Raw genomic sequence first — 24,172 nt, 5'->3', positions numbered from 1 at the left:
TTTTAAAATAAAAATTTTAAATCCAATTTAAAATTGAGTGATAAAGATTTAAAAACTGTGTTTCCAACAGAAACGTCTTTTGCTACAATCTGTATGCCTCTCTTTTACTACATATTTTCTCCTAAAGTTTTCTCTTCTGTGTTTGTGCTTCTGGATCTCCTCCTCCCCTCTCCAACATCAGAGGATTGAGAAGGGATTATAACATCATTCTGCCTCTGCCAGTACTACTCAAGGCAGCATCCATATTCTAGTGTTCCTATAGTAATGCCATTGACTGTCATCATCTACACGTCTTTGGTGACACTCACTGTTACAGAATTTATAAAAATCTGTAGAGATTCTAAGAATCTAGATATAAACGGACTGACTTAAGCTTGATGGTGGATTGCTGTTGCTTGTTGCTTCTCGTCTTAGTCTATTTTGTTGGACCTCCCTGACATTATACTCTCTACTGTTATACACACCCCAGGCTTGGGTACCTGTGTTTACCATTCAAAATGACTAGCACTTTGGAAATACTTGGTTTTTTTTCGATGATGCTATTATATATTATTTGAAGTGTAGTTTGCAATCTGATATTTTAACTCTGTGCTGCTTACTAAAAACTATTGCTATATTTAGTTGTTAATTCAAATAAGTCACTAAGTATGGTACTGGATAATATGAATGCATACAGCCCAAATGATAAGCTTTATGCATATGCAGATCCATTCACCTGACATCAAATATAATTTTCCTATCATTTAATGTATTAAATTCTTTAGTGTAAAGTTTTAATCTATGTTGCATACTTTAAATGGAAAAGCAAACCTTAGAATTGATTCTCTTTGTCTAATTGGTCATCTGGGGTGGGATATATACTGTTTGATGCTTCCATGTGATTCATGTGTACTGATAAATTTCTTTTTAAACTTGCAGCAAATAGTGGCAGCAATAAATGCAGGGATTATACCTTTAGGAAACACCTCCAATCAAATCAGTCACTGGGATTTGGGAAGTTCCTTCTTCTTTGCTGGCACTGTTATTACAACCATAGGTAGGAGACAACTTATTTTGTGGTTTTTTTTTTTTTAATTTTGATACAGCTTGTAAGCTAAAATTCATTTGTTTGAATATTTTTTTTACAGTTGGTCAAAATGGTCTACTTAAGGTAGAAAACTAGATTTTAGTAAATTGATTTTGAAAAGAGAGTTTAAAGGTTTGAACAAAGGAATGATGGAAATGAATTAGTTATTGTTTCAGAATACTGAGTTGTTTAAAGTACATATGGAACTTGAGAACAGGGCAGGTGAGTCATCTGACTGATGGATAAAAACATCAACAAATGGCTTGAAATGATTTTTGTTGGGGGGAGCAAGTAGTTTAAAATTTTTCTGCATCTTTGATTTTGTAGTGCAGAAAGAAATGATTTGAGTACAATGTTGACATTCTTTTCATGAAGTTCTTATTTGATATCACCCTTTTCAATTTGTAAAATTTAAATCTACATTTCAACAGATTGTTCCTGTTCTCATATGCCTGTCCATAATGAATACTTAAGGGCAGTTTTTTTTTTATACATTATGTTTTTCCAATAACACAAATGTATAAAAAGTTGATACTGAAATATGAGGATTACAAAAAGAATGAAAGTTTGAGCCCTTGCCCTTTTGCCTTTTAACTATGTTGTTTGTCATAGTGTTCAAAAAGAGTCATAGTAGAACAGGGTCTCTTTCTCAGTATTGACAGTGCGTACACTCAGCACCCTCTAGGCAGCAGGATGGGTTCATGTAGCTGACTTCTCTTCTGTTAGTCATCCATGCCTGAGAAATATCCAGAGGATATAAACGCAGACCCCCTAGTGACAGCCATGTTTGCCATGCTGTGGGGATTGGAAGGGCTTACACCTGTCTTGTTTCATGGAAGAAGGTGGGTTTAAAGCATAATTTTCAAGATAGGAAAGGAAATTGACTCATCACAGTTAGGAAGGAATTTAAAGCAGAAGAGAATATATGTGCAAAGGATATCTCCCCTTCCACATATGCTTATGATGAGAGTGCTTCCATGGGCCTGATCTCTGATTTGGGGGTGTGAATTAAGATTTGAAAAGTTTCAGTTTTACTCTTTGATGTCACTGATTAATTATGAAGTATATAATATATATAAGGTTTTCAAATCAGTACTTTATATCAAAGTCCTAAATAAGAAAACATGGACTATTTATGAGTGAACTCTCACTTAAAATTTTCATTGGAGAGGAATCTGTAGTGTCCTGTCATTATATAAATCCACTGTAATGTCTCTTTGTGCTGGATCACTTACCAGTTAAATAAATACCTTAGCATGTTGATTTTTGCCTTTGTTAAGAGGTCAAAGAACTATGTTTACTCTTACATTTCCATCAGCTAGGTCAAAAGTGTGGCTGTGAAAATCTGGAAGATTGGCAGCCTTGATTTCTAACCATAATAACAGGTTGACTTTAGAGCTTAGACAGCTTGGCCATTTCTACTATGGAAATAACTGTTTATTGTGTAAACTACTTACAGTCTGGAAGGAAAAAAAAGCTCACAGACTGAGTGAGAATGGTTTGTTTCTGCCCAATGAAAACTCAAAAGTCTACGTTATAACTCATCATGACCACCACTAAATTATTCTGCAAGAGACTTAGTCATTATACAGACTTACTGTTGCATCCTGTGTTTATAAACAGTCTCATTTTTTGAATCCCAAATTCAGTAAGTTTTGTAGACATATACTTCAACACATGAAAAAAATAAACCATTATTACCAGCCTTACCCCAAATTACAGCCATTAAGCACAGTAGCTGATTATTTAGATTGTTTAGGTAGCTGCCTGCCAGCCCAAATCTCCTACTGTTCTATCTCAGGCTTTAGTCTTAGGTGGATTAAGTCATTCTAGGTCAGCCACATTTGCTCCATGGTCTTTTGCTCCTAGGTCAAGGCCATCTCCTCTGACCTTGGACTGGATCATGCATGTCCAGGGCAAGGTAAAAATTTTGGCCTCCTTCATAAGTGTCCATTTGACATCCACATAACTTTGGTAAAATTCAAAGTATAATTATTAATATTGCTAATGACAATGATTGTTTAATCTATGAAGTGGTTTTTAGAAACCATAGAAATTATAGCTTCTAGCCCTAGCTGCATTGCATCAGTTGTTTGAAAAAGAACTTGAGACAGCCTGGAAGAGTAAGTTGCAGTGGCTTTTGTAGGGTGCCTGACACAGGCAGTGTTTCATGGAGCTGCATCGGCTGCAGTTGTCCCAGATTTTTCTCTTCCATGTTAGTCATTTGTCTAAGAAGCCCAAGTGGCCCTTACTATTTATTAGAAATATACCAAGGAAAGTTCACTTACACAAAATAGAATATTAAAATGTAAGGCCGAACTTCAGAGAATCTCTTCACATATCTACACATTATTTCCAACATCATACCCTTTCCACAGCCTTCACAGTTGCACAGACTAAAATCCATTCTTGACTGTTCTCTTTCTCTCATTTCTCGCTCCCAGTTCATCAGTCAGTCCTGTTGGCTCTGCCTTGAGAGTCAGTCTATCATTTAATTACTGTTCACCATTCAGACTGCCACCATTTTGGTCCAAGCCAGCATCAGTCATCTTAATGCCAGCATCCATGTATAAAGAAACCTTCTGCTCAGAGGTAGTCTGTGGATTTCAACTCAGTTGGAGCAAACCCATACTCTGTTGCTCACCTCACCTAGTAAGGTACAAGTTCTGTGAGGTTAGGGATTTTTATGTGTTTGAGACTTTTCTGTATCCCCAGTGCCTGACGCATACTGGGTCCTTAATGATTATTTTTGGAAGTAAAAACAGATGGGTATTCTAAATGATATGAACTGTGGCTTGTAGGAAATTAGAAAACACGAAATTAATATCTATTACACTACATTCTTAGCTCTTTCAACACGTTTCATTACCAGCTTGTTTGTGTGTTCATTTATTTATTCAAAAAACGTAATCACTCTGCTACTGTAAACATAAAAGGTGGATTACTTGAGCCTGAGTGGCACACAGACCAGTCAGGGAGGCCAATGGGCAAATGGTCATTTACAACGTACTGTGCGGGTTAAGAGCACTTGATGGGAATGTCTGGGAGGGCACTGCACATAGATATTGGGGTGGGTAGGTGGATAAAAACAGGGGCAAAGGATACTTCCCTCGCTTTAGTAAATGTGGTCCTACTTGAGACTGGAAAAAGAATTGAGCATTTCCCAGGTGAATAAAGGTGGAAAGGGAGCCTTCTAGGCATCCGGGGCTCACATGAGAAAGATTAGGGGTAAGAGAGAACGTGATCTGTCTGGGAATTACAAGTTACCTAGAACAGTGGTCTGTAGTTGAAGGGGTTCATCCCCAGGACCATGTAAATCATTAGGTCAGTGTAGTAACTCCTGATGGATCAGTTCTACTTTTGCCACTGCTGGGAGCATAAAGGAAATAAGAACACAGTCCTTGTGTCCAATCTAATTTGGGAGATAAAATTGACAATTATGAAATAGTGGAGGAGTAACAGAAATAAGTCTTGTATAATCAAATATTATATAGATTGATGGCTTCAGTGCTATAAGAATGTGTGGGCCAGAACTGGGAGGAAAGTCTGGGTTGGAGAAGTTGGATTTGAACTATGCTTTGAAGAAAATGTTTTGTTTTCAACTGATGTAGAGGAAAAAGTCTCCCAGTCTGTGACATGGCTAAGCAAAAATACCAAGAGAGAATGAGCCTGATGTATTTGGAGGATAGAAAATAAGTATTTGAAGAGAACAGAGGAATTGTTTAAAGGAGTAGTGGGAAATAATGACCAATTCGGATGGGAAAGATACAGGTGAATATAATTTGAGTTTTGAGAATTTTGGACCTACTGTACTAAGATACACCATGGATTTTTTTTTTTTTTTTTTTTTTTTGGAAAGTGATGGTTAAAAGTGGTATCAGTAGATGCATCCATCAGGAAGAGGATTCATGGAGACCGACAGCTGAGAGAGCAGCTGGGAGGCCATTTCTGTGACCCCTGGAAGGGGAGCCAGAGTGTTGACTGGGGGTGATTGGAGCTGGTGTGGAAAGATGAGAGTAAGACCAACGGTTAAAATGATTTGATACAAGAATCCACAGGCCCTGATGACTAACACAGTGAAGGGAGAGGCATCAACATGTTGAATATTGAAATGCAATGAATATTTAGGCAGCAGGCTGGTAATTCCTAGGCAGTTGCTGGTCAAGCCTGTGAAAAGAAAGGAGTTGAAAAATGGCCAGGATTTTATACCTGGTGTCATAGTAGGAAGCTCCTTTTTAAAAGTTTTCTCCTCCTCGATTTTTATTTGTTGGTTTCTTCTTGAACTCAGACAGACTAGAAAGCCAAGGTGGACAGGCTTCCTCCTGGAGCTCACGCTGGGGCTGAGACCAACCATCAGTCGGCACCGCAGAAAACAGAGACCAGCGTGGACAGCGGCAGTAACTGCTGCGCGGGGAGTTCCCGTGACAGAGAGTAGATGGTGGAGCCGGGGCAGGGAGTGGGAGGTGTTCTAAAGCAGACTGTTTCCAGCACTCTTGGAGCAGGTCACATTTAAACTGAAGCCTAAATGATGAAAAGAGATCAGCCAGGCAAAAGAGAGTGCAAAGATGAGTTCAGGAGGAGGGTGCAGCCTGGCAAAGAAGAAGCCAGGTTAGTAAGGTTCATAGGAGCCAAGCCTGTAGGACTTGGTCGGTCATGACAATATTCTCAATTCAGTGGGAAGCTGTGGGAGAATTGAAGCAGAAGGGAGGCCTGATGTCACTCAGCCTGCCATTTGGAGGGCCAGAGGGGAAGCAGAGAGACCAGTAAGAAGGTTATTGTGTTAATCCCTATGAGAGAAGCTGTTGACTTGAACTGAAGAGGAAAGTGAAAAGTGAACAGCTACATGATTTTAGAAGGAGAGTTTGCAGATGGAGATGTACTTATCTCTGAGCATGGTGCCAGAGAGGGGTTAGTGGTTTAAATTTTCAGTTATTTTAAAGCTGGTAAGAAATCACTTAAACTCTGGGGAAGGCTGTTGGCAAAAATGATGTAATGGAAAACTATCCCATTTGAGGTCAATTTAAAGATTAGAGTAAGATGTAAGATGATTTTATTACTTGAAGGCATTAAAATATAATAAAATTTTCCCCAGTGGAAAGTAAATTGGAATGCCAGGGCCCGAATTTGCCCAAGCTTATCACTGAATCATCACGATCTCTGTGTCAGAATGCAAATAACAAGACACCACCGTGGTCTGCAGCAACTTTAAGATCCCAAAGCATTATGTTAAGTCTTATGGAAAACATTTTCTTGGAGTAACATTTCTATTTACAAAGGACTCTTGTTTTCTACCCCTTGAGTTATATAGATTGGATTCAGGTGTGTAGTTTCTATGTTTAGTTTTTCTATATTTTGAACCAGCCACTGGGACTTTCAATTTGCCTTTGCCCTAGATTGAATTATTGAATTGCTGAAGCTGCTTTGACAGTGGTCACAGATTTTTCTGCGAACTCCTATTTCACCTGTTGAGCATAATGCTTAATTGATTAGAAAAGCAAACAAAAAAAAAAAAGGAAAAAATATTAAAGTAGTTTTAACAGTCCCAGATGAAAAGAAGAGGTCAATTTTGAAAGTGTCGAGAGTATACTGAAAACTGTGAAGTCTTATGCATATCTTTAGAAGAGAGTCTGGGACCTTTCTGTTGGACCACGTAAAAAACTATAACTTAAAAAACAAGGGAAACGTTGTTAGGGTTTTTTCTGTTCAATTTTGTAATCTGATGAAACCACTATCTGAACTTGGAAATGAATAGACTTGAAGCAGTGGTGTAGAATTTGACAGTCAGCATATTCCCAGGGGATGATATCACTGCAGCTTTGGGTGTTGGGTGCTATCTTATTAATTTGGTACACTCATAATTCTGTAACATTTCACCAGTCTCTTGGCTGTTCTCTGGGAACTGCATATTGGATTTTGGAAACCCATTTTAATGGAAGGTTGAGCTTCTTTCGTGTAGCTTAAAAAGAAGATAATCTTACAAGGAGACTTTCAGCTCTGACTCTACAATTTCATTGCATTTTCCTTTTTGCCGGTTGGTTAAAGAGGATGATTATTTTTCTAAAATATGTAATTCTGGTCTTGTGCAGTCGAAGTACAGAAGTTGAAATTAAGAAATTGTTTGGGGCCTTTGATGCTCTGTTTCTCTTCCATTCCACTAAAACTATTGAAAATAAAAGCTATCTCAGGATATTAACATATGTTCCTACCATTCAAAGTCTTCATGTAGGTTTATTTTCTAAGTTAAAATGCATTTCTTAGAGAAAATGTCTTACGAACAGTAATTAAGTTGGCAGAGTGCAAAATTGCATTTGATAGGCAATAAAGCTGAATTATTGCATAAGTAGTTTGTAGACTCCAAAGCAGTAATGAAATAGATTTGTCGTCTTCTCTTCTCCTTACGTATGTATGTTAATCAGTCACATGGAGGTTTAATTCAGAGCACCTAGTACTCAGAATCCTGTGCTAGTTGAAAGGGGATTTTGGAGCATTAGGGTTGTAATCTTCCCAGGGGTAAGGCAGTATTTTTTTTATTTTATTTTATTTTTTTTGGTAGTAGGAGAACAAAGAGCAGAAAAGTTTAGCTATAAAAGAAACTGAAAGTCCCACTGAGAGGAGGGCTGGCTATGGTACCAGCATAGAAGTCATCCATGTCTTGGATGTGTTCAAGTCAGGAGAATAGCTTGTTTTCTGTAACAAAATACACTTTTATATATTTCTGCATACTTTTGAAAAGTTTACAGTAACATATTTTTAATCTTCTGGAAAGCAATCACTGTTCAAATGGTGTGATCATGAAATTACCAAACAATTGGAAGAATTGTCATGAGGTTCATGCCCTGAATAGATACAAAATCTGTTTTTATCTTGTCTTTCCCCTCTTCCCAACCACTGAAATGCAGCAGAATTGTCATAGATTATAGGTTTTATAGAGCATCGGATTGACCTCTAGATATGCAAGTATTGCTCTGAATGTGTTAAAACTAGGTGAGATGATTATCAGAAAAATCTTTTTGGTAATTGTCTCAAGTGTTTCATTTGATAGGAAAGGAATGTAATAAGGTTTGTCTGGGCCTGTCTACTTTCAGCTAGTAATTATGCTACATATTTGTGTTCTTCCCAATCCTTTTCCAAAAAAATCTAGACTTGTGCAATCTTAGAAAATTGACATTGTTATTTATGTGGTCCTGTAACTATAACATGATATTAACAAAAGAAGTACCTGTGCCAAATGAGGTTCATGTGTAAGTATTGTGGTTTGTGGGCACATGAGGTACAACGCAGATAATGACTAATTCTAAATGGAAAGGAATTCCATGCAGCCATCTCTTGGTTCTAACGTACCTCTGGGGGAAATATTGATACTATGACCTTTTGGAAGTCACAAGTCATCAAAAAATGCACAGTAATTACTAACCTTAAACTTCTTTCCCTTCTAACTTTATTTTTAAAGCAAAAGCAACAGACATGTGGGCAAGTTTGGTTGATGTGTTGTACCTCTCCTGTCTGAGCTTAAATTTCCCTTACTGGAGATGCTAAGAAAGAGAGAAATTCCCAAAGGCAAGCAGCAAGAGAAGGAAAAGAAAGAAAGGGTGTGGAATAAATCACAATAGACTAAGTAGCTCCTGTTCAAAGAGGGCACGTTTTGATCGGTAACTATAGTGTATCTGCAGATAACTTAGCAGAAACTCTGTTTCAATTTCATTTGCTGCATTAAAAAAATAGATGTAGACATGACCTCCTAATAAGTGTTACACTGCAAGTAAATAACGTGCCGCAGATACTCATGCACTTAACCTAGTTGTACTTGTGTACTTTTATATAAATATAAAGACATTTCTCCCTGTTGTTTTAAAGTGATCAGTAGAAAGAACGCTGAATTTCATTTCAGAGAAATGTTAGAGTTGTGTTCTTGAGCAAATCACAGTTCTTCTGTTACCCTTGATCTTATTTGTCAAATGGGGCTAGTGTTTCTCACAATCAGAACTGTTGTGAAGCTAAAATAAAGTTATGTATGTAAAAATAGTTCGTACACGAATGACTGTAAACTAGAGTGAGCAAATTGCATTACTTATTTCTATTATTTTAGTATTAAAATAAGCCAATATTATCTTTTGTTCATTCATTTCTACTACTAATGGTAACAAAGCAAGAAAATGTATTCTTTCTTAAAGCTTTAATCCATACATTTAAATTCTTATAATATATCTAATGTTCGCCTTCACATGATTTATTCAGGTTTGCTCAAACCAGTTAGTCTCACAGTCCTAAGTGTCAGATTTGACTAATTTCTTCATCTAATTTATTTTTTGATCTATTGAAATGAGTTGATTTTAATGATATGTAGATAATCTAAAATGTGATCAAAGTAATACATAATATAATAAGGTATTACTATTAGTTGAGTATAATAAAAATTAATCTTTGTACAAGTCTTTTTCTATATGATTTTTTTAAAAAATCTATGCCTCTATATTAGCTAGGCTCTGCTAAGTTGCCTTCTGTAGTAAACAATCCTCACATCTTGACAAAATAAAAGTTGTATTTCTTCAGAGACGTCTGCTAGTGACACTTCTGCTCCCCATGTCCTTCTGGGACCACTTCAGCATGAGAAGGAGAGCTTGGGAAATTGAACACTGGCTAATCAAGCTTCAGATATGTGCTCACGCTCTTTTTTTTTCACTCACATGACATTAGCCAGACCAGCTTCAAGAATACAGGTGGGGAAATGCCATGTGCTCAGAAGAACCAGGATATTTTGTGACAGGCCTAACAACTACCATAAATAGATATACTAATTAGATACCTCCTTGAATGTTATTTGATATTCAAACTAATTAGACATTATAATAAAATAAGTTATGTATTTTAATTTGCTCTTCCAAACTATGTCTCAACTCCATCACTGCAACAGGATTTTCATTTTTCACAACTAATATTGTGCTTTTGAAGGAGATTGTGTTCTGAAATTACCTCCCTGTACAGTGGTTCATCAGGGAAACTGTCTCAAAGTGAAAATAAAAATCAATATATAAAATTCTATTTTCAGCTTCTTGGCAGAGGTTTTGCTGTTACTGGTGATATTATATAGAGATTCCATTAGCATTTAGAGTACATTCATCCCTTGGTATCCAAGCAAGGGCTGATTCCAGGACCCCTGCACATACCCAAATCCATGATGCTCAAGTCTCTTGTATAAAATGATGTAGTGTTGTGTACAATCCCATGTTGAGGTTAAATAATCTAGATTAATTGCAATACCGAATGTAATATAAATGCTATGTAAATAGTTGTAAATCAGTGTAAATGCTATGGAAATAGTTGCCAGCATGTGGCAGATTCAATTCAAAGTTTTTTTTTTTTGGAACTTTCTGGAATTTTCTTTTTCTGAATATTTCCCATCTGTGGTTGGTTGAAGCCACAGATATGGAACCTACAGATATGGAGGGCCAACTGTGTTTTAGTGGTGATCACTTAACAAGGTCAAAATCATGATGATAAAAACATCCAAACCATTTAGAAAAGGAAATTAAAAGACTCAGTTTACTTTTGATGTAGGGGCAGAACAACTCAGGGGTCAGCAAACAATGGCCCTGTGGGCAAAATCCAGCCTTCTTCCTGTTACGTCATTGTCAGAGTGCAGCTACACCCTTTGATTTCCACGTTGTCTTTGTCTGCCTTCATGCTGTGATGGCAGAGTTGAATAGTGCAACATAGGCCATGTGGCCGACAAAGCTGAAAATATGTACCGTCTAGCCCTTTACAGAAAAGGTGCCAACCACTGGACTAAAGAAAAGAGTGTGAAGAAAGGGAAAATAATACAATTGGTAAATAGAAGACCTGGATTTGTCTTGATTCTAACATTGTTCTCTGCGTGATTTTGACCAGATCATTGAACTCCTCTGAATTGTTTCCTCTTGTGAACAGTCTTAAGTGACTTCCTGATAGATGAATAAGAATAGTTGTGCTTGCTGTCTCACAGGATTTTATAAAAACTCAAAAGAGAATATATTAAATAATGTTTAACTAACTACTAAGATTGAAATGGATCATTTTTAAAGAATATGCTGTACTTCTCCATTCTTCCTCATTGTCCAGGGAAAGTTGAAATGAGCTTTGCGACTCAACTTCTGTGAACCTTGCAAGGGGAAACTTAAAGGGCTTATGATCATGTTTTCTGGAGAGAGGGCTCCTCGTGCGTAGCAGATTCTCAGAGTGCTCCATGGTTTTCTAAAGGATTTAAAACCACTGGCTTGAATAATTTCTATTTCAATTTTCAGACTGATGGAAAATAACATTTTGTAGCACTTCCAAAATTGACAAAAAAAATACCATATTAGAAACATAGCAGCAATATGCTCATGTAAATGCTGGTCCATTAAATAACTGCTTAGAAAACTGAGTCTAGTGCTCAAGAGAGAAACCATGTGAAAATATATTCCTAAAAATAAGAAAACCTCATTCTACTGCCGAGTGATATTGTAGTGTCAAGTATTTTCAGTGCTTCCAAACGCCTGCAGATTCTGAATTGTTTTCTGTAAACATGATGAGAAACGTTCTATTTTAGAAAACCAGAGTACTGCCAATCCCCATCCATGACAATTCTGGGTTTAAAAAAATTCAGACATTGGGGAAAAAATTCAATAAAATAAAATTTAGGTGCCAGAAAAAGGAATCACTATATTCTTCTGGGGATAAATTGAGGTGTTGGAAATTGTAGATTTGTGATAATAGGAAGGAGGTTGTTATGATAAAGACCCTCTTAATGTGGATAATCTAGAAAGAAAAAAGTAACATAGACCTGGTTGTAAATCACGTTTCATAACTTCTTTGTCTTCCTACAGTGTTTCCTGGTTGACTTTTATAAATAGTTGCTAAATGTCTGAAGATGAGCAGTACTAATTACCTTTCAAAATTCATGGCGACTCTAGGACAGATATAGAAATAAAAGCAACTCAGGATAGGTGTTTTGCTGACATCAGTGCAGAAGAGAAATCGTATTCTTTCATGTGGCAACATGGAGCATGCAAATAGTGAGGAATTACTGGTATGCTCACTCAAAATCAAATGCTGTATACTTTTACTTAAAATTTTTAATAAGGAGCGCATGTACATGATTAAACAAATGAGAAACAGGCAGTATGAAAAAAACAGAGTGACAGCTGTCTTCCTCCTGCAGCTGACCTCTCAGCTCATCTTAAACAGAGTCAACCACTGTTATCATTCTAGAAATCACTTGTGTGTGTGTGTGTGTGTGTATATGTATATATATGTAAGTGTATGTGTTCATAATTGATATATAAATGGTCCTTTATTATACAAGTGAAAACCACTCTGTATCTTACTATCTCCATATAATAATAGATCTTAAATTTTTTTTTATCATTTTCTGAAGATTTGCTTTATTGTTTTAGCAGCTGCATAGTATTCCATTTTAAGACTATGTCATGATTTCTTTAATCTCCTTTAATATCAGGTCTTGTGTTTACAAATTACACTCTTTTTCCTTACTCTACACTCTTTTCTTTAGTCCAGTGATTGGCAAACTTCTGTGGTTTTTCAATCCAACAGCACTACATTGGATATTTAAATGTTATATAACCTATAACATATATATATGTATATATAAGATTTCATATTTTCCTTTGTCCAGTACCACTTTTTAACAGTCCTTTTCCTGTGCTTACTTTTTAAGAAATGATGATTGTGACTCTATCAAACTGCATATATAAATTGGTCTTTTCTCATGTATGGTAATATGTGATTAATATAGAAATGGAAAAATGCAGAAATGTAGATATGAACTTTAAAGATAGAGAAAGTCATTACTTAATCTACTTGTCACTTACAATGGCTACTAGTTATACTGTGCTGCTTTACTTTTGTGAAGGAAAAAAGTTTTATTTTCTTATTCTCCAGACAGTATGATCCAGTCATTTAAATTGTTGTGTCGTCCAGCGTAAGATTCAAAATGCGTCACTTAAAACTGTGAGAAAAAGAAAGCAGCATGCCATATAAATATCTTGTTATCGTGAGGATTTATCTCACAGTTAACTTATGTAATCCTCAGACAAGTTTTCCGTAAAAAGTACGTGGGTGGAATAAATATTTGCATATTTGCAAATGGCTTTATTTTTTCTGTAATTCTGGAATTTTTTGTATTTTGTAAGCTGCGGCATTGATTATAGTTTCTGTTGTTTCAATTCTGCTCCTTAATTATTTTAAACACAGATTTTTAATTTGGCAATTGCACATTTAGTCTCCTTTCAATATTAAATTACTCAGTCCATCTCTTTTTCTTTACTTAATTTTGTCTTTCGATCCTAGTGAATTCGTTTTTTGTTAGTTTTAGGCTCCAGGTTTATAGATATGTCATGTTACCTCTTCTCTTCTGAGTCCTGCAGTATGCCATTTTCAGAGACATTCTCTTCCTAATCATTCATTCATTCAGTTGGCGGGTATTTATTGAGCTAATCTTGAGTACTTTCCAGATCAAACAAATAGACAAAAAAACGAGTGGGAGACTTAATAAAGGAGTAAATTACATAGAATGTTACGTGTTAATTAATTATATAGCTTAGGGGGAAAAGTTGACCAGGAAAATAGGCTGGGTACGGGAGGAACAATTTTAAAGGCATCTGAAAGATATTTCTTTTCCAGTTTTTTCTGTTAACTTATTTTCACTTTGGATTTGTGTTTCTAAACTGTGAAACAGAGTGTGAATGGGGGCCTGAAAAGTTCTTTCTACTTAATTCAACATGGGCAGGCTTGGCAGCAGGATAACATAAGTACAGTTAGCTACCAATTGGTACATTTCAGTCCACTTCTACTGAATGGAAAACCCTCCCATATTCCCCACCTAAAGGCTCTGGATTGTTATGGAAACCAGGAAATAGTATTTTTATAGCTATTATTCTGGGCTCTCTTTAAGAATAAGTAGTCTTGTTGATTTCTTGCTAATATCTTGCATTCCAGGATTAGGTTTTCTAATAGACTGAATTTAGGCTAAAGGACTTGATCTGAGGCAGTCTTCATACCTGGGAAGAGATTACAGAAAGGAGAAAAAGATATCGAGTCCCCATTTTTGTGCTTGTGTTTCATTTCAAGCTCTAACAAGAGTGTGTAAGAAATTAAGAATTAAGGATGCAGGGTGATGTGGAACAATGGTGTTCGCACTCCCTCCCTGTGCATGTCTGCCTGTGGTGGGGCAGGGGTAGTGGGTTGTATTCAAGAGCAGGCAGCCTGTTTCCATAGTAGGCGAGACTTGGAGTTCAAATGGATCTGCGTTTAAACGGGCGGTGCCCCTTTCTTTTGCTCATATGTGTTTTACTGAACATTTCTGAGCCTTAGTATATTTAAGACACCTTTTCCAGAATGTTACTTTGGGGATTAACTGAGAACAATATAGCCAGTGTGCATAGGATACCACAGTCCCTCACTCACAATAGATTATCAGTCCGTGTTAAGTGCCTTCTACACACCTTTTCAGTTCAGAGTGTTCCCAGAGTTTGGGGGACAGGCCTTTCCCACACTCTTCTCCCAGTCATAAGGCTTAAAGCACACATTATACTCTCTGTGGGAAATTGTGGAAAATCAATTCTAGACAGCAAAGGAAATTCCCCACATAAAGCAAATATCTCCATTAGGTAGGACAGAAACAATAAAAAGATTAATAGCATATGATCGATGAGCCACCAGCTGTTATAGTGTGGATTATTTTGTGCTTTTGATGGTTCTTTACTTGACAGAAATATATAAGAGGTGTAGATTGGTGAGACCTATAAAACCCAAGAGACATTGAAAAGTCAGGAAAATTGTGGCATCGGACTAAAAGATTTGTCTTTTGTATGGTCCCTTGTGTAACAGAATAAGAATAGCAAATAAATAAAACACTCAGTATGGTTTAGGCACTGTTTTAAGCACTCTATGTATGTATGCAAAAATTTTCATCTTGACAACAACCCTATAGGGCAATTGCTGTCATTATTCCTACTTTCGGATAAGCAAACAGAGGTGTTCAGAGTTTAAATAACTTCGCCGAGTCATGCAGCGAGTCCGTGGCATTAGTGCAGTTTTAAACCCACAGAGCTTGGCCGCAGTGTCAGAGCACTGGTAACCTCGGACCTGCATTGCATCACATGTTGAGAAAAGTAGGGTATTTATCCTTTACCTGAAATTTTGAGTAAACTGATGATAGCTGTTCATCTCTCCCTCCTGATGGGTAGGGACTTAGTTTTAAGACTCCACCTTTGTAGGTGAAGGGACGATACCGTCCTCACCTCTGGAAAAGTTACTAGTAATTTGCAGAAAATCAGCTTGAAGAGCACTGGGCTCTGATGGGTTCCCCTAACACTTTTTACTTGTAAATATTGAATTAAGCAAAGTATATCTGCCTTTACCATGTGTGAGAACACCTTGTATGGTATTTTGGCTTAATGTCCTTACTCTCTTGATGTTGAGGATATTTAGTTTGTAAACATAAAAATGTACACCCTTAATTTTCTGTTTTAGTCTATTTTTTTAAGATACACAAATGAATTAGTTGGAAGATATTTGTCAGAATTACAGAATGCATGGAAATCTAATCTCTTATCAGAGATGAATCTTAAAGATATTGGGTATTAAATTTAAATTGAGTTTAATCAGTGCCTCTTAATGATATGAGTGCTGTATTCTTTCATCTAAATGACCTGACATCAGCTATCAACCCTCCGTTCAGTATCTGGATAATTACACATTTTTCAGGTAGGTTGGCTGTCACACTGTCTCTCTTTTCCTGTCTGACACTGACAATAGTTGATAACTTTTGAGTTATTGCCCCAAGATAATCGCCAAGACAAGCATAGTTCCTTACACCATAATTTCAAGTTAAATTGTATTAAATATAGACACACAACACTTGAAAACTTTGCGTTTTATCTCTTCAACCTCTGCTACCTAATTACCACCAAAACTTCAATTTTCTTGATCTCAGCTTTCCATATTTGTGTAACGATGGGGTTAGAATTCCACTGGCCATTGCAGTTCTTACAATTTATGATTTTGTTTAAAAAACTCAGGCGCCTTTTCCCTCTCAATTCATGGAACTTTATATTGTGAATATAGAAAAAGAGCAGGCCACCTCAGACGAGATCCTGTCTAGCAATCCTCCTAGAGCTGTCGAAGCAGTTCCTCCCAAATGGCAGGCCTTGCTGGGACACAGGTACTATGTTTACCACTTGCTAATGAAGGATGAAAGGTCTGAGAGCTGCCAGTGCCTTCTTGGCTGGGACAGTACACCGTGAATTGCAGTAACTCAGAGCACTGCATTTCGCCAATTATTTGGTATCAAATAGCGGTTTTTGTTCCACGTCATAATCTGCAAAGTGAAGAGCATGAAAGAAGAATGCTGGTTCAACTCCTTCTTACTCCAAACGTGTTTCAGTGGGGAAAGTAGCGTCAGCGTGAGCATCGATGGCCGACTCTACCGCCATTATTTCCCATCAACAGTGAACACTTACTGAGAGTATCAGTGACAGTCCCTGAGCCACGCTTTTCCAGCCAGGAAAGTGATGTTAGCCGACTGGTACTCATTGACTACTTGCCATGTGCCAAACACCATACTCTATCCTTTATGTGTATTATATACCACATAATCCTCATTACTGTTTTACAAATGGGAAAACTGAGGCACAGAGAGATTACTATATATAGTTATATATATATATAGTTTTATATATATATATATTTTAGTAACTGTCTCCATGACAGAGTGGCAAAGCTAGGATTCAAACCCAAATATTTGGGCTCTGCAGCCTGCAGTTTTAATCACTATGCTACTCTGCCCTCAATACCCTTGAAGGTAAATTTTAGTGAGTGTATTAGCAATTGAGGAAAATTTTTGCATCTCAAAGATACTGTAGCTTTCTTAGGGATTCAGATTATTAATGTCCTCCAAGATCCAACTTATTGTATCTAGTGTATTCCTTTCAGGGCAGTTTGATGAGAGAGATACTGTATAGTTTTATCATTTTACTGCTTATAGTGTTAAAGAAAAAATTATTCAGTGATACTTATTAAAGAATGGTAAGGCAGACTTTATTCAGGACCATTGGGATAAGTGTAGGAATCACTGCAGTGGGGTTTTGTAGTAGGAGAGAGAGATTGGGTTCAACTCTGAATACAATGAGGCAAAGTCAGGATTTATAGCCAAGGAAAGGAGTGGGGATCAGTGGAAAGAATATTATTAAAAGAAAACACAAGAAGTAAGCAGTGATTTTAGCCAAACTGACTTAACAGGATTCTTGCTAAAGGCCTGTCAGCAGTGACTGGATGCCCCCCGGTGATGGTGGAGGATAAGGTCACCAATCAGATATTGAGGGTGATCAGATACTGAGGATGGGGGATTCTGGCTACACTGACTTAGTAGGGTTCTTTCTAGAACTGGGCTTGACACAGAAGGACACAGGAGCCCAAGGCTTAGTCAAAGAAAGAGCTCCAACAGCCTGACCAAAGTTTGGTCAAAGAGAGAACCTTTCCCAATAGAGAGCGTGGTTTTACTGATTGCTTTTATGGTTTATTGTTTGATGCCATGGATGATCAGGAATATAACATCAAATTATACTGAAGTTCTTACAGGAAAATTCTTTTAACAATAACTTTTAAAGTGTGATTTCTGGAAAATGCATTATCAGAGTTCAGATTCCTGATTTACAATCTCTCTCAATATGTGGGAAAACTTAGTTATTTAGATTTCTTGCTAAGAAATAGTTCCCTATTTCTTTCATGCTGTTGGAACATTTTTCTCCCCTCTTGGGACAGGAGGAGAACCAGATAATACTGGGCAGTTAAATAGCACATGAATTTGCTGCTGTTTATAGAAATACCATTTCATTACATCTGAAACAGATCCCTGTTTATTGGCTTGAGCCTCAGATGAAATAGTTGGCCAATGTTAATGCTCATGTTTTATCAAAAATGCACATCTTTATGATTGAATAAAGAAATTGTGGAATATATATCTATATAGAGAGTAATGCTACTCACACAAAAAAGAATGAAATAATGCTATTTACAGCAACGTGGATGGACCTAGAGATTATCATAGTAAATGAAGTTAGTCAGAAAGAGAAAGACAAATATCGTATGATACTACTTGTCTGTGGAATCTAAAAAAATGCACAAATAAATTTATTTACAAGATGGAAAAAGACTTATAGAGAAAACAAACTTACTGTTACCAAAGGGAAAGAAAAGGGAGGGAGAGGGATAAATTAGGAGTTTGAGATTAGCAGATACAAACTAGTGTCAATAAAATAGATTTTAAAAACCAGGTCCTATTGTAAAGCACAGGGAACTATATTCAACAGCTTGTAATAACCTATCATGAAAAAGAAGATGAAAAAGAATATATATGTATGTATAACTGAATCACTGTGCTGTACACCAGAAATTAACACAACATTGTAAATCAACTATACTTCAATAAAAAAGAATAAAAGGGAAAATTATCCTGATAATTAAATAAAGGATAGTCTTCTTAAAAATCTAAACAAACAGACAAACAGACAAACAAGCAGAAACCCAGCACATCTTTAAACACTTAGAATCAAATCCAGAACAGTTAGAGGCTCCCACCTTGGGAGGTTTGTGTGGACTGAGAAGGACTGTGAGGTGAGCTGCTTTCCTCCTCCCGTGTCCTGTTCACAGTAGACCGTTCTCACCAGCGGAGTGGTGGGTGAAGCTCTGGTGCTACTCTCATTCCTGCTCTTCTTGCAGGATCTCTCCTTCTCCCACATACTCTCCCAGGTGAAAGGGGATAGGAAGCGGTCCCAACGTATTAAAGAAAAAGCTGGGGGAGTTAGGAAGCAACAGGCAGGTGGATTAATGTTGCCGTTCTTTGGCAAAGTTCCTTCGCAAGGGAGTTTCCCTTTGACCTTTAGCTGCAGTTATAGATTTTATCAGTGTGTCTTAGCGAAAAAATATCTGGTAGAAACTCAGTCAAAAAGCAACTTCAGAAATATGTGACTTCCTATAGATTTGCCAATATTCAACTGTGATGTAGGATTTTATGATGTAAGTTGAAACTCAAGATAGCAAGGGGGCCATCTTGTGAAATACTGTTTGAACTGCAGGCCCATGTCTTCTGGGCCAAGAGGAAGTCTGGTGATGTTAATGTTGAATCAAATGGTCAAAACAACCCTTCGATTTAATTACTTTGACACATTTGTTTTGACAAACCTGTCCATTCATTCCTAGTCTGACTAGGTAAAATGGCAAACATTGTCACAACGGCATGTCCAAGTGTGGATTTTATACCCAGTGATTATACAACTGAGAAAAAAACAAACCCGTAAGTTTGAGAAACGGTGTTTATAGACTTGGTCCCAAATACTTGCTCTAAGCAATTGAGTTAATAGTTTAAATCTCAGCCGTACCATTTAGTAACTATTTAACCTTGAACACGGTACTTCAGTCATCCTCAGTGTCCACATTCAGAGGGAAGATAATAGTTGTACTTCATCTCATCCAGTTGTGCAAGTTGAATTAAGTGTACGTATGAAGGAACATTGTATCTGTCATGTAGTGAGAGAGCGAGGGTTCAACAAATAATAGTGTCTGCCATGATTTTTATTACTGGGAATGACAATTATTTTATTATTATTTTATTACTGGTAATGAAAACATGGTAGTATAGTAACACCAGAGCTGGTCTAGGAGAGGTACTCCAGTCAAGGTCATCTGACATACAAAGGGGCAGGGGCAGATTTACCTGAAGGCTCATGAGGGTTAAACTTCAGGACTCCTTACTTGCACAGGTTTGCTTCCTAATTTTGTATTGTTTTCTCCTGAAGAGCCCCTCTCCCTGAATTGTATAGCTTTAGACCCATAAACCCTGCCTCTGCCACAGGGGTGTAAACCAGAATCACTTCTGTAGATATTTTTAAATACATATGCACGTTCCCTTCCCCCTCCCAGGGGAAGACAATAATTTATGTGTTCTGGGATGGACTTTTTAAATTTCATAACATGATTCTGATGTGCACCGTTGTTTTAAAACCAATGATCTAGAAGAACAGCTACAATTTTGAGTGTCGAAGTCCTGAAATGAAAGTATTATTTAATGGTCTTTTAATTACAATCATATTTTTCTGGAACCATATTTCTTTCTCGGTCTTTGGTTGGCTTCTTTGCTTATATGGCAGACCTGTGGGTTTGACTAGCTTTTTAAAAAAGACTAGGCGTTATTATCATTGCACCTTGATTTCTTTTTTTTTTAATTTATTTAAAAATTTTTTTCATTTTTCAGTTTTATTGAGTAGAATTGTTACAATTTGACTGCACATAGATAATATATTGCATGTAAATACATATATACAATTTACTGTATGTATTTTTTAAATTTACATGTATGTACTGTTCATTGTTTCTAAGAAGAGTTTAGAGATTTAGCTTTTTAAATTTACATAGTTATCAAAGGAATAAAGCCAACCACAAAATAAGAATCAACAGAATGCAGTAATCTAATCATAAAGGACAGTCAAATGTGCTTACACATATTCAAAAAAAAAATAATTAGTTCATTTGTGTCTTTTTTTTTTAGATTCCACATATAAGTGGTATCATATGGCAGTTTTCTTTTTCTTTCTGGCTTACTTCACTTAGAAGTGAAGGTCCATTCATGTTGCTGCAAATGGCATTATTTTATTATTTTTTATGGTTGAGTAGTATTCCATTGTGTGTGTGTGTGTGTGTGTGTGTGTGTGTGTGTGTGTGTGTGTGTGTGTGTGTGTGTACACATACACCACATCTGTATCTGGTCATCTGTTGATGCACATTTGGGTTGTTTCTTTGTGTTGGCTATTGTAAATAGTGCTGCTGTGAACATTTGGGTGCATGTGTCTTTTTGAATTATATTTTGCTCCTGGCATATGTCCAGGAGTAGGATTGCTGGATCATATGGTAAATCTATTTTTAGTTTTTTAAGGAATCTTCATACTGTCCTCCATAGTTGACTTCTGAGCAGCGTCCTCTTTTTCTTAGGTTGATCATGGAGCACGCCCTGAATTTACATTGTTCTTTTCCTCACCCCACCTCCAACATTTTATTCTCATGCCCTACAACTGTATTTTTTTTCTGCATCAAAAATAATTTAAATTGTTTTGTATTAAAATATTTTCATTGTTACTTTTAGGGGTTATTTTTTAAATACAATTTGCATGGGTCAAGAATTTGGCTTTTTTTTTTTCTTGTCAGTTTTGAATAAAATTAAAAGGAGTAAAAAAAATTAGTACAGTAGAACAATTTAGATCTGAGCATGTCTGTTTAATTAAAATACAATGTGTTAATAAAACCTACAGGCAATTCTTTTTTATTCAACATATTTTCTGGAACATCTGCTCAGAACAAAGCACTACATGTTGTATGTAAAGGAGAGAAAAATGACTAAAACAGAGTCTCTGCTCCCAAGAAGTTTATCATCAAGAAGAGAGACAAAAGCCTGTTAAGCCAAGAATTCATGTTAGAGTAATTCATAATCCCTCCCAAGGAAATGAAAGAACTGTGTTTGTTGAAAGAAGGCAAGATCACAGCTGGTTGAAAGAGTAAGGAATGACTGTGTGTTGCAGGTGGTGTTTCGTTGGTGGAGCAGAAAGGACAAAAAAGATTTCACATGATAATTAAGGGGCCATGTTTGTACCAGTCAGAAGGAGCAAAACACACAAAAAAAATAAGGAGTCAGAGAAGTCTAGCTTAGTTTTTTCAGTCAGTAATGATGGTTTTGATGTTACCAGAAGGTTGAACAGTTGCATAGCAGGAAATTTACCTACAGGTTACCTCTTTATTGCTTAAAAGCACTGGTTCAGGAGTCTGGCCACTTGGGTTCTAATCTGGGCTCCTCCAGTTCTTAGCTGTGTGACCTTGGGCAAGCTGCTTAAACTTTATGTGCCTCATTTTCCTCACTTTTAAGAGAGACGTGATAATAGTACTTCCCTCACAGGGATGTGGTGGAGATTCAGTGAAGCTTGTGTATCCAAATGCTTGGCACTTAATACATTATCATTAAAATTGAATGTATGGGTGAATAGGAATGGTGATTTGTAAGTAAAGGCCTTGGAACACCTCAGGGTTTTATAAGCTATGGTAGATCTGTTTTTAGTCTTTTAAGGAATCTCCATACTGTTTTCCACAGTGGCTGCACCAAACCGCATTCCCAGCAGCAGTGTAGGAGTTTCCCTTTTCTCCACATCCTCTCCAACATTTATCATTTGTGGACTTTTGAATGATGGCCATTCTGACTGGTGTGAGGTGATTCTTGATTTTGAATCCAGTAAACCTGTTCTTGTCTTTGTTACATAGGCAAGCACGTTGTACAAAAAAATAGTAAAAGCCTCAACTTTTGCTTTCTCATTTTATACCTTTTTCCCCTAATTCTGTAGCATTGACCCACAATGCAGTGTAGTAAAGATGTCATAATGATGATGTGCTTGGCCTGTTCCTGATCTTAAAGCCAATACTTGGAATTTCACCTTAAGTAAATAACAACTGTTAGTTTAGTTTTGTTTTTTTAATAAAAGTCAGGTTAATAAAAATTTCCTTCCATTTGTAGTTTGCTAAAATTTGTGTTATCAATGAAGATCAGTTTTATCAAATGCATTTCTGCATCCCTGTACCTGCAAGGCCTTAGAGGTTACACTAGACCCCCACAATCAGGCCCTGCCAGGCCCAACCTTGCTCCTGTCATTCCAGCCCCACTGGCCTCCTCAGTCTCCCTCAATATGCCAGGCCCACTTCTACCACAGGTCCTTTGCACTGGCTTATTCCTCTCTTCCCCCAGATATTAGGTATACGAGACCTATGTGAGGTATATTAGAACTATAGAAGTTTTATGTTTTCCTTCCTCTGAATATTCTAACATACCTCTTTAAAAATTAATTCAGACTGTCCTGTGAAATTGTTCTTATCTGGAGTGAATTTCTGCTTTAGTTGTGTTTATGTTTTTTGCATTTGATTTATTCATGGATTTTTTTGTTTAGAGGCTCATGTTGAGTGGTTTATATTCCACTTTTTTTTCCAGTCTCCTATTACTCCTCACTCTTCATTTATCCGTGGGTCCTTGCAGAATTTCCCAATATACTACATTAACATATTTTTGTTTCAGAATAGAGTTATTTCAAGGCTCGTCTTGGGGCTGTCCTACCATCAATGCTTAAATGCTGCATAACGAGAGTACATACGGCCTCTGAGTACAGTCAGCATTTGAATAGACCTAACTTAGCCACTTCCTAGTTGGCTTGCTCTTCTGTTTCACAGATCATAGTAAATATGGGACCAAAATTGTTTACCCAGCTTTCTAATGCGGTGTTTCTAAGTGGTCCCATAGTAAATATGGGACCAAAATTGTTTACCCAGCTTTCTAAGTGCGGTGTTTTAATGGGGTTGTTTCTCACACACACATTGCTATTTTTGGTTTTCACTGTGGCAAATCTTTGTCCATTTGTGTACCTTCACTGATGTTTCAAGAAAAGTTAGTAGATAGAATATTTGCTTGAGTTTATTAATGGTTTGGAATTTTTTAAATGAGTGTTATCTTCGTCTTTGTGTCCACAGTGTCTTGCACAGTGATTGGTGTGGTATTGGTTGACTACTTCTTCATTGAACAGAATTAAATCATACTGATTGCTGTGGTGATGTTTGATTTCTTCTTTTCTGTGTACAGCTTGGTACTTCATGATATAAAATTGATCAAAAGTAAAATAATAGTATTTTTTCTTATCTAAATTTTCTCTCCATGGGATTAGGGTAATAGAGCCTACCTCCTAAATTTTGGGTCAGAATTACTTAGATGTGTTTTGTAAACTATGTTTAACTCTGGAGGGTCCATATAAATGCAATTTCAATTGATTGTTGCCTTTATCATTGCTGTCGTCAATACAAGTGGTCATAAACTACTGTTTCCACTTTGGAAGCTGGCTAAGAAATTAAAGATTTTCATGAACTGCCTGCTAGTCACATAGTGCTCTTAAACCTAGAGTGTGTGTGCTGTAGCTAAGAAGTGTAAACAACTGAACTATGTAACTTAATTTCAGTAAGTCTTAGGCAGAGGGTAGAAGCCAACAGTGTTGCTTATTA

The 24,172-nt window shown here is 36.7% G+C and overlaps 1 protein-coding gene across 2 annotated transcripts in view; it reads left to right on the top strand.

Moving 5' to 3' along the window:
* KCNK2 (potassium two pore domain channel subfamily K member 2) overlaps nt 1–24,172 on the top strand; it is a 110,680-nt gene that overhangs the window by 32,448 nt on the left and 54,060 nt on the right. For both annotated transcript variants that reach the window (XM_074351813.1, XM_074351812.1), the window contains exon 3: nt 919–1,036. In XM_074351813.1, coding sequence (XP_074207914.1) covers nt 919–1,036 — 118 coding nt within the window. The remainder of the gene's footprint in view (nt 1–918; nt 1,037–24,172) is intronic.

The sequence above is a fragment of the Camelus bactrianus genome, chromosome 23 (genome assembly GCF_048773025.1).
Source record: "Camelus bactrianus isolate YW-2024 breed Bactrian camel chromosome 23, ASM4877302v1, whole genome shotgun sequence".
Lineage (NCBI taxonomy): Eukaryota > Metazoa > Chordata > Mammalia > Artiodactyla > Camelidae > Camelus > Camelus bactrianus.
The sequence above is the reverse complement of the archived record's forward strand: the minus strand, read 5'-3'. Positions and strand labels throughout refer to the sequence as shown.